Source organism: Blennius ocellaris (assembly GCF_963422515.1).
Source record: "Blennius ocellaris genome assembly, chromosome: 7".
NCBI classification, from domain to species: domain Eukaryota; kingdom Metazoa; phylum Chordata; class Actinopteri; order Blenniiformes; family Blenniidae; genus Blennius; species Blennius ocellaris.
Genome location: NC_137656.1, coordinates 26,972,565 through 26,984,614, shown reverse-complemented (window position 1 = coordinate 26,984,614; position 12,050 = coordinate 26,972,565). Strand labels below are relative to the sequence as shown.

At 46.2% G+C, this 12,050-nt stretch overlaps 1 protein-coding gene across 1 annotated transcript in view; it reads right to left on the bottom strand.

Annotated features, from left to right (window-relative positions):
* Positions 1 to 12,050, bottom strand: part of mamdc2a (MAM domain containing 2a) — a 51,110-nt gene that overhangs the window by 21,737 nt on the left and 17,323 nt on the right. The window contains exons 3-6 of the mRNA XM_080499476.1: positions 11,239 to 11,489; positions 5,312 to 5,396; positions 4,588 to 4,719; positions 3,588 to 3,844 (exon numbers count right to left, since the gene is read on the bottom strand). Of these exons, the coding sequence (XP_080355602.1) occupies positions 3,588 to 3,844; positions 4,588 to 4,719; positions 5,312 to 5,396; positions 11,239 to 11,489 (725 nt within the window). The remainder of the gene's footprint in view (positions 1 to 3,587; positions 3,845 to 4,587; positions 4,720 to 5,311; positions 5,397 to 11,238; positions 11,490 to 12,050) is intronic.

The following is a 12,050-nucleotide window of genomic DNA, read 5'->3' as shown; positions in this document are numbered from 1 at the left end:
AGGGAAGGTGAGGGCAAATTCAACTGGACAGGTGAGGGCAGGTTCACCTGGACAGGTGAGGGAAAGTTCATCTGGACAGGTGAGGGCAGGTTCACCGGGACAGGTGAGGGCAGGTGAGGACAGGTGAGGGCAGGTTCACCTGGACAGGAGAGGACAGGTGAGAGATGGTTCGCCTGGACAGGTGAGAACAGATGTGGGCAAGTTCACCTGGACAGGTGATGACAGGTTCATCTGGACAGGTGAGGGCAGGTTCACCTGTACAGGTGAGGGCAGGTGGGGACAGGTGAGTGCGGGTTGACCTGGAAGGGTGAGGACAGGTGAGGGAAGGTTCATCTGGACAGGTGTGGGCAGGTTCACCTGGACGGGAGAGGACAGGTTCACCTGGACAGGTGAGAACGATGAGGACAAGTTCACCTGGACAGTAGAGGACAGTTGAGGGAAGGTTCACCTGGACAGGGGAGAGCAGGTGAGGGCAGGTTCACCTAGACAGGTGAGAATAGGTGAGGGCAGGTGAAGGCAGGTGTGGACAGGTGAAGGCAGGTTCACCAGGAGAGGTGAGGGCAGGTGAGGACAGGTGAGGGCAGGTTCACCTGGAAGGGTGATGACAGGTGAGGGCAGGTTCACCTGGAAGGGTGAGGACAGGTGAGGATAGGTGAGGGCAAGTGAGGACAGGTGAGGGCAAGTGAGGGCAGGTTCACCTGGAAGGGTGAGGACAGGTGAGGGCAGGTTCACCTGGACAGGTGAGGCAGGTGAGGATATGTGAAGGCAAGTGAGGGCAGGTGAGGATAGGTTAACCTGGACAGGTCAGGGCAGATTCACGTCGACAGGTGAGGACTAGTTAACCTAGACAGAGTGAGGACAGGTGTGGACAGGTTAACCTGGACAGGTAAGGGCAGGTAAGGGCAGGTCAGGGCAGGTTCACCTGGATGGGTTTGGACCAGTCAACCTGGACAGAATGAGGACAGGTGTGGACAGGTTAACCTGGACAGGTAAGGGCTGGTCAGGGCAGGTCAGGGCAGGTTCACCTGGACGGGTTTGGACCAGTTAACCTGGACAGAATGAGGACAGGTGTGGACAGGTTAACCTGGACAGGTAAGGGCAGGTCAGGGCAGGTTCACCTGGATGGGTTTGGACCAGTTAACCTGGACAGAATGTGGACAGGTGTGGACAGGTTAACCTGGACAGGTAAGGGCAGGTCAGGGCAGGTTCACCTGGATGGGTTTGGACCAGTTAACCTGGACAGAATGTGGACAGGTGTGGACAGGTTAACCTGGACAGGTAAGGGCAGGTCAGGGCAGGTTCACCTGGACGGGTTTGGACCAGTTAACCTGGACAGAATGAGGACAGGTGTGGACAGGTTAACCTGGACAGGTAAGGGCAGGTCAGGGCAGGTTCACCTGGACGGGTTTGGACCAGTTAACCTGGACAGAATGTGGACAGGTGACGACATGTGAGGACAAGATAACCTGGATATTCTCGCTGTGAGGTGTCAGAGCTAAGCACTGCTCTACCATGAGGCTTGAGGACATGGCCCACAGAAACCACCGTGGACCAGCAGGGGAAATGGTGTTGGTCCACCGGGAACCTGGAGAGAGCTACTGGAAGGCTTCATCGAGGACTTGGTACTGGTGCAGACTGCCTATGGACCGAGGGTCAACTGATGGTCTCCACTGACTGATGGTCTCCATACGACAGACTGATGGTCTCCACTGACTGATGGTCTCCATACGACAGACTGATGGTCTCCACTGACTGATGGTTTCCACTGACTGATGGTTTCCACTGACTGATGGTCTCGATACTATAGACTGATGGTCTCCAATGACTGATGGTCTCCATACTACAGACTGATGGTCTCCACTGACTGATGGTTTCCATACTACAGACTGATGATCTCCACTGACTGATGGTCTCCATACAACAGACTGATGGGCTCCACTGACTGATGGTCTACATACTACAGACTGATGCTAAACTAGGCCTGAGATAAGATAATCCTTTATTCATCCCTCACAGAGAAATTTCCAGTGAAATTTAACCAACTGCACTGAAAGTGACATAGTTTGCAGAAGTGAAAATATCCTTTTTTTTTTTTATCATATGTAATATTTCAATTTTCTCTGAGTGACTTTGGAGTTTTTATCATCTGTGAGCCACAATCATCCACATTTTAAGCAATAAAGCAAATTTTAACGAATATATGAAATGTGGGTTTAACTTTCTGAAAGCAGCGAGAAAACTTATTGAACTTTGTCATAATATTCATACAACAACATAAAAACCCAGACATGGAGATGTCAAATGTTTTTATTATTTTTCCTAAATATGTAAACATAGTTTATGATAAATCATATTAAATGAACTCATGTCAGTAAGATGCGAGTGTGATGCCTCAGATCCAGTGCTGATGTTACCTGCTGGGTGATCTGTAGTGCAGGTCAGTGTTGGTCAGTTGGTCAGTGTTTGTCAGATGGTCAGTGTTGGTTAGTTGGTCAATGTTGGTCGCTGTTGGTCAGTGTTAGTCTGATGGTCAATGTAGGTCAGTGTTGGTCAGTTGTTCTATGGTGCTCAGTGGTGGTCAGTTGGTCAGTGTTGGTCAGTCTGTCAGTGTTGGTCAGTCTTGGGAAGTCTGTGTTGTCAGTTAGTCAGTGTTGGTCAGTTGGTCAGTGTTGGTCATTCTGTCAGTGTTGGTCAGTTGGTCAATGTTGGTCAGTTGGTCATTGTTGGTCAGTCTTGGGAAGTCTGTGTTATCAGGTAGTCAGCATTGGTCAGTTGGTCAGTCTGTGTTGGTCAGTTAGTCAGTGTTTGTCAGTTGGTTGGTATTGGTCACTGTTGATTAGTTGGTCAGTGTTGGTCTGTCTGTCAGTGTTGATCAGTCGGTAAGTGTTGGTCAGTTGGTCAATATTGGTCAGTTAGTGAGTTTTGGTCAGTTGGTCATTGTTGGTCAGTGTTGGACAGTATTCATCAGCAATGTCAGTGTCGGTCAGCTGGTCAATGTTGGTCAGGGTTGGTCATTCTGTCAGTGTTGGTCAGTTGGTCAGTGTTGGTCATTCTGTCAGTGTTGGTCAGTTGGTCAATGTTGGTCAGTGTTGGTCAGTTGGTCAGTGTTAGTCAGTCTGTCAGTGTTGGTCAATGTAGGTCAGTGTTGGTCAATTGGTCGTTTGGTCCGTGTTGGTCAATGTTGGTTAGTGTTGGTCAGTGGTTGTCAGTTTGTCAGTGTTGGTCAGTGGAGATCAGTCTGTCAGTGTTGGTCAGTTGGTCAGTGTTGATCAGTTCATCAGTGTTGGTCAGTTGGTCAGTGTTAGTCAGTTGGTCAATGTTGGTCAGCTAGTCAGTGTTGGTCAGTGTTGGTTAGTGTAGATCAGTTGGTCAATGTTAGTCAGTTGTGAAGTTGATCAGTGCGGGTCAATGTTGGTCAGTGCGGGTCAATGTTGGTCAGTGTGGGTCAATGTTAGTCAGTTTTTCAGTGTTGGTCAGTGTTGGTCAGTTGGTCAGTGTAGATCAGTTGGTCAGTGTGGTCAGTCTGTCAGTGTTGGTTAAAACAGCCTCCTGCATGTACATATGTGTGTTCCATCCTGAGCACTGACCTCCAGAGGATGTGGGGCCTTGATGTCCAGACTGACCACTGTCCACCCAGCTGTGGTGTAGAGCGCCGGCCTCCAGACCTCCTGGTAGTGGCCCAGCCAGTCTCTGGTGAACAGGCTGAAGATGTTACCACGCTCCTGGTGCCGCTGGTAGTAGAAGGTGAGGCAGCCCTCCATGGGCACGGTGGTCATCGGTGAGCTGAGCTTTGCCACCTCCTGGAAGGGCTTGGCGTACACCGCGTCCACGTACATGTAGTGGCCTGGAAGAGTCACAGGTAAACAGGACGTACCATTCCAACATACCCAATCCCTGATCAGTCTGTAGAACATCGCCAAAGGCAGGATAGAACTGCTCTTTGTGAGCTGACGTTCTGCTGCTTCAGGCCTGGAACATCAGAAAGACGTTCTGCTGCTTCAGGCCTGGAACATCAGAAAGATGTTCTGCTGCTTCAGGCCTGGAACATCAGAAAGACATTCTGCTGCTTCAGGCTTGGAACATCAGAAAGACGTTCTGCTGCTTCAGGCCTCGAACATCAGAAAGACGTTCTGCTGCTTCAGGCCTGGAACATCAGAAAGACATTCTGCTGCTTCAGGCTTGGAACATCAGAAAGACGTTCTGCTGCTTCAGGCCTGGAACATCAGAAAGAGGTTCTGCTGCTTCAGGCCTGGAAAATCAACCAGACAGACGTTCTGCTCAGTGGGGAAACAACACAGCTCATGAGGTCAGTGTAGGTTTTCTAAAATGTGTCCCCAGTTCTGTTCATGATGTCAACTTTTTATTACATTTTGGCCCTTTTGTATTGTTTGGAGTGTTTTGGAATGGTTAGTTTATCTTGAATAGTTATAAATGGGTGGTAAATTAATTAGTTATTCACTGAGCAGAACTCTCAATTTATTGCAATTTCTGTACTGTCTATTATTTTTCTACTTCATGAAATTGTTGCAAAGTTAAACTGATATTGGTAATTATCCCATCCATGGTTGGTCCAGGTGAGCAGTGTACCTCTGGTCTCAGTGGCCGTGTCGTCCTCCTGCTGGTCGTCCTCCATCGTCAAACCCCCCCCAACGTACCAGTTGACGTTGGGGTTCCAGCTGTTGCTGTAGCCACACAGGTGGTGCTCCTCAAAGCTACACTCTGGAACCACACAGCTCATTACTGTTGTTGTCCTAGTATCATAGTATCGTCGGATCTTCGTCGTCATATCGTCGTCATCATCTTCAACGTCTTCATATAATGTCGTCAAATCAACATCGTTGTATTGCCATCCTTGTCATCATGTCGTCATCAACATGGTGTCGTCGTCGTATCATCATCATTGTCATTTCCTTATTGTCGTCATGTTGCCATCGTCATCATTGTATTACCGTCATCATATCTTTGTTGTATCGTTGTTTTATCATTGTTGTATTGTTGTTGCACAGTCATCATTTTGTCATCGTATCATTGCTATTGTATCATTTTCGGGGTCATCATCGTCGTATGATTGTCATATAATTATTGTATCATTATGATATCACCATACTGCCGTCATATCATCGCTGTTATATTGTCACTGTCCAATCGTTGCCATATTGTCACCGTCATATCGTTGTTATATTGTTGTCATATCATTGTCATATTGTCATCGTCGACTCCTCTCCATGTTGTTGTTTAACCATAGTATCATTGTGTCGTGGTCATGATTGAGCAGGTGGACTCAGAGCAGGAAATACTTGACAGTACTCACCAATGCAGTATCCTGGTACTATGTGGATTTCAAAGATGGCCACGCTGTTTCCTGAGCCACGTTCAGGGCGACCCTCCAGTAAAATCTGTGGAAGGAGAGCAACCTGGTGGAATATCCTGACCTTTGCCCTTTGCTGATGTAACATTTGGAACCTTCCTTTAGGTTCCCTAATCCTGCCTCCTCTGCCACTGTTCAAACAGCTCCACCTGCAGGACCTCACAGAAAGTGTCTATCTGCTGTCCTCATTCGGGAATTCTACTTGTCATTTTCACAACTGCTTGTTATATCCAACTCCTAACACACCGTTCCACTGGCAGCCATCACAACAGGCCTCACAACGCTCAGCAGAAACAACCTGGCGTGCCAGTGACCGGCTGCAGCACGGCGGGGTACACTCAATCTACCCTTCTTCTCATCAGGGAATGACATTCAGATCGAAAAATCCCAATGGATGTGATGAACAGCGTACTTTTAATGAGAAATGTCAGGACCAATATGTGTGAAATACATGGAAAAAAATTCACAGCATATTATTAGAGACCAATCACGAAAGGCCATTAGGGACCAAGTACAAAAGGCTATTAGGAACTGAGCATGAAAGGCCAGGACCCTATTGTTTTTCGTCCTTTTATTATTTTTTCCTTGATTTTCTTTCACTCCTGAAAATTCGGCTATGAGCCCAAATGTGACCCACTAAACACTCAACAACTCACCGGATTTGTCAGGAATATCAAGACTGGCAAAAATAGTAAGGGAATGTAAAAATTAACCCCCAGAATGCCAAAATGTGCTCATATGCTCACTAGCACAACCTAGAAATCCTAAAACAGCCACCACGGCCTATAGGAATGTCGTACATAGCTCAAACCAGAACCCAATTCTTCGTCTCATCAAGACCTACAAATCACGTGCTCGTACCCTGGACCTAACTCCAACAGGAAGTCTGCAATTTACCTTTCAAAACAAGATTTTCAAACAAAAAAGGCACTCATGCAAACCCTATTTCCTCTGAGGGTAAACATTGTATCGGCTATTTATAATACTATTAAAAGAGAGAGGAGACTCTCCTGATCAATAATCTAGATCACTTTTTTGACAAGTCAAGAGGTTTAGTTTTTTTTAGCCGTCAAAGTTCTGAACGCTGAATCCCACCTCCTCCCTCCTCCACCCTTCCTCCTCCTCCCTCCTGTTTCCTCACTCATCCCTCCTCCTCCAAGCTAACATGCTAATGTGCGGTTTGAGGACTAGCTCGCGTGCAGTGTGTGGACTAGCTAACATGCCAATGTGCACTGTGATATTAACAAGCTAACAAGCTCATGTGTTCCTTGTGGACCAGATAACATGCTAATGATAACATGCTAGTGTTATGAATGCAATGAATGTGACATATTGCTGATGCTTTCAATGCTTTAGAATGCTCATGCTCATGCTAAGCTAGATAGCTTAGCAGATTAGCATATGAGATAAGACCTGGGATACGGCCGAAATGTCCCTCCTAACTCCTTTTCTATCGACTTTAGCTGAACCCCGGAAGTGTTTTGTGTAGCAGCCATGAAAAGGACTGTCCGAATTCTCAAGCAGCAAAGAAAAGGAAGCTGGTTGCTTCTTTTAGAGCCTCCTTTAGCATAGGATAGCATTGATGCACACTTTTGCAAAGGGCGTGAGCTCATGTTGCCCCACAATTTCTTGCAGCGACAACATTTAAAGGGACCCACTCATCCGAGCGTTTATGGAAAATGATGATGGCGGAAAAAGGATCATGTAAGTTACCAAAGCAATAACAAGTTGAAATCATCTAAAACACAAATGCGCTTTTTGTAGTCCCTTTTCAGAAACTTGTAGTTCTTTCCCCACCATGGCACATGTCACTAACTTATGCTGCCGTCGCATTATTATGATATCACTCTGTGTTTACAAATCACTAACTAATTAGCTGGGTCCTGCCCACTTTGCACCCCATATTTTTCTAAATAAAAGTCATTTTTGATTAAAACCTTCAAAATTGATATTTGATCAACATTTAAAGGGGTCAGAGGGCACGATTGGGCCCTGACGCGCCACAGTCCTGGGCAAACGCTGCTTGCAGCTTTAATTGTCTTTGAATCTTTTAAACTCACTCTTGTTTTCAAAAAGTGGGATTCACCTTTTCTCAACGCAAATTATCTGCATTTTTTTTCCTTCTAATTTCTGGGTTGTACTTATTTCATAAGGGCTCTGTTGCACAGTTCCCATCATGTGTGTAAATATCATGCCACTTGAATGTGTCTTGGTGAGGGATTGGAAATAAAACAGGCAGACTATCTGAAGCTCTGGAAGATGAGTGCATGAAAACAAGAATGAAATACAATTACTACAGGGTCATTTGGGGTATAATGTCTGAAAATTTTTATGTAATTTGCAAATGTTCATTGAGATGTATTTGTAGTGAAATGTGTATTTAATTCAAAATGGAGTTGTTGGTTTTCAGAAGGCTTGTTTGCTGTTGTCTCTCACCAGATGGACCAGCACAGTGAGAGAAGAAGACGCTGCCTGCTTGTATAATTCCTATGTGAATGTAGTCAGTCAGATCAAACATGGTGTCACATTTCTTCCAGATTGAACACAGATGTGTGGTGGTGGTGGGTTGGGCACACACATATCCACAAGCAGAAGAGAGTAATTACAGGGGTCAGAGCTCCGGTTAACATTGAGGATGCTCGTCAAAGTTAAATATAGAAAGACGCTTAGGTGACATCACCGGCCCTTTTATAGTCACTGTGGGTGAAGGCCTCAAACTCACAGTGTATTTATGGAGAGTCTGCAGGAGGACTGAGCATTAAGGAGGCAATGAGAACTACCTTTGTTTGGAAGATGAACTCAGAAAGAGCCACGAGTTTATAAAAGGGTCCCTGTGTGACGACGAAAGAGGGCTTTTGATTTGGAAGGATGTCAGACTAAGCGTCAGCATGTGTGTGGCTAACGGAGTACCTCAAAACGTGGCTGGTGGCTGGAGGTCAGTGACTAAGTAAGGAGGTATGGTTCCTCCTGCTGGGGTCGTTCAGCCACCAACAGCAACGTGTGACTGAAACCGGCGACACAACGACAGACATCCATCTGTGGCCTCACTTTGGCCCTCTGACTGCACAAAAGCCTAAAATAAGTCATTAATAATGTCTCTTCCAAAAAACCGACAATAATGTAATGGGAGTTTATTTATAGTCAAAGCTCTCATCATCACAAGCTCAGCGAGAAATCATTTCCTTGTCTCAGGTTTTGCTCTCAGTGCTTAATGCAGGTAAATGTCTGAAAACTAGGTAGCAACAAAGCACAAAAGGTACAACTGCATAAACACACGCAGTAGAGTACTAGAGCCTGTAACCATGGTACACAAAACCATGGTCGTTTACTCTGGTTGGTCATTCTTAAACCTGAACAAAAGGTATGAACCGGTACAAAGATGGTTAGAGGAAGCTGGTTAAATGAAGCTGTAGATATGAAGCTGGTTAAATGAAGCTGGTTAAATGAAGCTGTAGAAATGAAGCTGGTTAAATGAAGCTGTAGAAATGAAGCTGGTTAAATGAAGCTGGTTAATTAAGACTGAAGAAATGAAGCTGTAGAAATGAAGCTGTACAAACAAAGTTGTAGAAATGATGCTGGTTAAATGAAGCGATTGAAATGAAGCTGGTAAAATGAAGCTGGTAAAATGAAGCTGGTTAAATGAAGCTGGTTAAATTAAGCCGTAGAAATGAAGCTGGTTAAATGAAGCTGGTTAAATTAAGCCGTAGAAATGAAGCTGGTTAAATGGAGCTGGTTATATGAAGCTGGTTAAATGAAGCTGTGGAATTGAAGCTGTAGAAATGAAGAATATACACTTGGAGTGACCAGCTCGGTAAGCACGAGGATCTGTAGTGTTGGTGTTTGTCTCTGATCATAAAGTGGTTGTCACAGTTACACAGTCTCCAGTGTATCTGATGGTGGCAGGCTGGACCTCCAGGAAATCTGCCAACCTGCCGGAGCACCACACAGGATGTTCTAGTCTCCACTGTTGGGCCCGGAATCCATGTTCTCCCCCAAGCAGTTCTCCCCCAATAGAGCAGGCTGCAAGAACAATGGGGAGACAATAAAACAGCAGGGGGGGAGGACAGCAACCTGAGAGGGCCACAAGCCCCATCATTGGTCGATCCCGACCCGGACACAGCAGGTGTCCGAAATGCAACTTGGTCAAACCCAGCTCGCCGCCAACTGACCGCCACTTCTCAACCAGGTCTCCAAGCAGAGAGGACGTCTCTGCAGAACCGGGTCAAGAGAGCACAAAGTGATTCACAAGAACCAAACTACGGTTCAGCCCGCTGGTGAGCAGAACACACTGTTTGGACTATCCTTTTTCTCTTTTCCCTTTTTCTTTTTGTGGATCCTGGGAGCCAGACATGAAGGACATCTTCTCTTCCCCCCGCCCAGCTGCAATGTGCTCCACGGACCTGCAGAAAGACCAGGCCGTGGACGGTGCTGCACCACACCGCGCAACGGAACCGAAAGAGAGCTTTTGTCTGAGCAGCGCTGCTAGATTAGCCTGAAGCTAACCTGCTTCATGTGCCGCTGATATCTGTTGTGTACGCGCGTGTGTGTGTTTGCGTGCATCATCGCAAGCTCGTGACTTTTCCCCCCTCAGAACAGGAGTTCTGAGGAGATCTCTGTGCGGAGAAACGAGCCACGGAACCGAGCCTCGCCGGAACTTTCTTCCTTTTTTCCTCCCCCTCTCTCTCTCATTCCTTCATTAACCCCTGGTGCACGCGCTCCACACGTATCCCGCTGCCGCGTGTGTTAACTGATGGAGATAAGCTCTCCACATAGCCACAGTTAGCATCCAAACCGCTAACTTGTGCCACCGTGATACATCCGTATAGTCACCGGAGTTTGGCTGCATGTCTCAACATCCAGTTAAACTCCAGCGTTACAGTAATGATTTTGCCCCGGTGAGCCCACTTGCTCCGAGCGTCCCCCACGCATGCACGCCACGGCCATCTTGTTTATATGGTCGCCGAGCAACCGCCGCATCCCCAGAAAGAGCGAGTCAAACGCCCCTATCGGCTGCGTGGGTAATCGCAATCTCTCCTTACACCCACCTGGTGGTCACAACGAGTCATTGCGCTCCCCCTCGGCCGTGTGCCCCTAGTGGTCATCACAGTCACCGCCCCGAACCAGACGCCTGCCTCCCTCTGGCGTCCGTTCGAGATCATTACACCCACTTACACTGACCCTCCAAGGTCCGCCGCCACCTGGTGGACACTCGTGGTCATTACATCCCCACTCAGACTCTCTGACACACACACACACACACACACTCTTTCTTTGTACATAGTGTTTGCTGTTTAGTAGATCAGATCTCCGTGTTAGATGACGTTTGTTACTTGATTGTGTTGGTTTATGATATTATTTCTGAATTATTAATGAATTAATACATTTTGGTTAATAAATGCCTGTTAGCTGAATTGATCGATTCCTGGTAATTATTGTGTATTTATTGTTGACAATTCACTGGTTTGTAACAGACTGTGCTTGAATCTCACGCCTTCCCTGTTATTTAAGATTGTTATATTTTGCACAGGAATATTAACTAACTTAAATACCCTTTTTACAAACGAGACTGATATTTTGTTATTATTTATTTCCAGTTTAACTGGTGGTGCCCCAATTTCATTATTATTTGATAAATAATCAAGTTATTCAAATTAATAATTTTTTATTAATAAATTCTTTTTCATAATTTATAAATTTTTCAGTAATTACTCAATTACTCTAGGAGTTGTAAATGAGTGCATGACATTTTACTTCCATTAATAATTACAATTTTTCATAAATTACTTCCAGTGATTTATTACTTTCAGTAATCAATTACTTACAGTAATTTTAACGCTAATAACCAACCATAAATCCCAACACCACCCTACCTGGTAAGGAGTGCTGCGGTTCTGCAGGTCCACACTGGCAATGAGCCAGCTGTCAGAGGTTGTGTTGGCGGTCCACAGTCGGTAGTCGAAGTTGTCGCCGTCCGGTCTGAGATGGAGCCCCAGGGAACCCTGTCCGGTGATCTGGTACACCAGTCTCACACAGCTCCAGTCCTGGTGGTCCAGAACCGGGCTGATCAGAACCGCCTGCTCTTCTTCTTCTAAGAAGGCCGAGTCCACCGTGATCAAGTGTCCTGTGACACAAGAGCAAGCAGAGGTCCATCACATCACTTCAGACATGTGGATGAAAACACCGTGGACTCTTTAGAATTAGAAGCAACCCTGACGTGGAGGAAACATGGAGGAGCTGCTTCCAGCCTGTAGGTTGATTAAGTGTCCCCGAGGTGGAGGAAACAAGGTGAAGCAGCTTTTTCAGTTCCTTCCTGTGGAACCAATGTCCTGAACACCTCTTCCTTTACATCACACCTGGAGACAGGCTTTGGAACATACAGTGATCAACAACACCAACATTCACATTTATTATTTTGGCGATTCACAATGGGAGCTATAATTGAGAGAAGTTATTGTTCAATGTTTGTCTGTCAGGTAGATAGAGTCAGTCTGTTGTTGGAGAAGCTTCCGTCTGCTGAGAGGACGTAATATGATTTGGTTCGCCAGTTACTTTGCCTTGCATTGTTTTAGTCTGAAATGGTCCTGCTGACTTGCCACATACCGCAGGGATTAGCAAGGTTTCCTCAATTTGCAGTTTGTATTGTGGTTTAGCTGCTTTGACCCTGAAGTGCAGGTCTACTCTG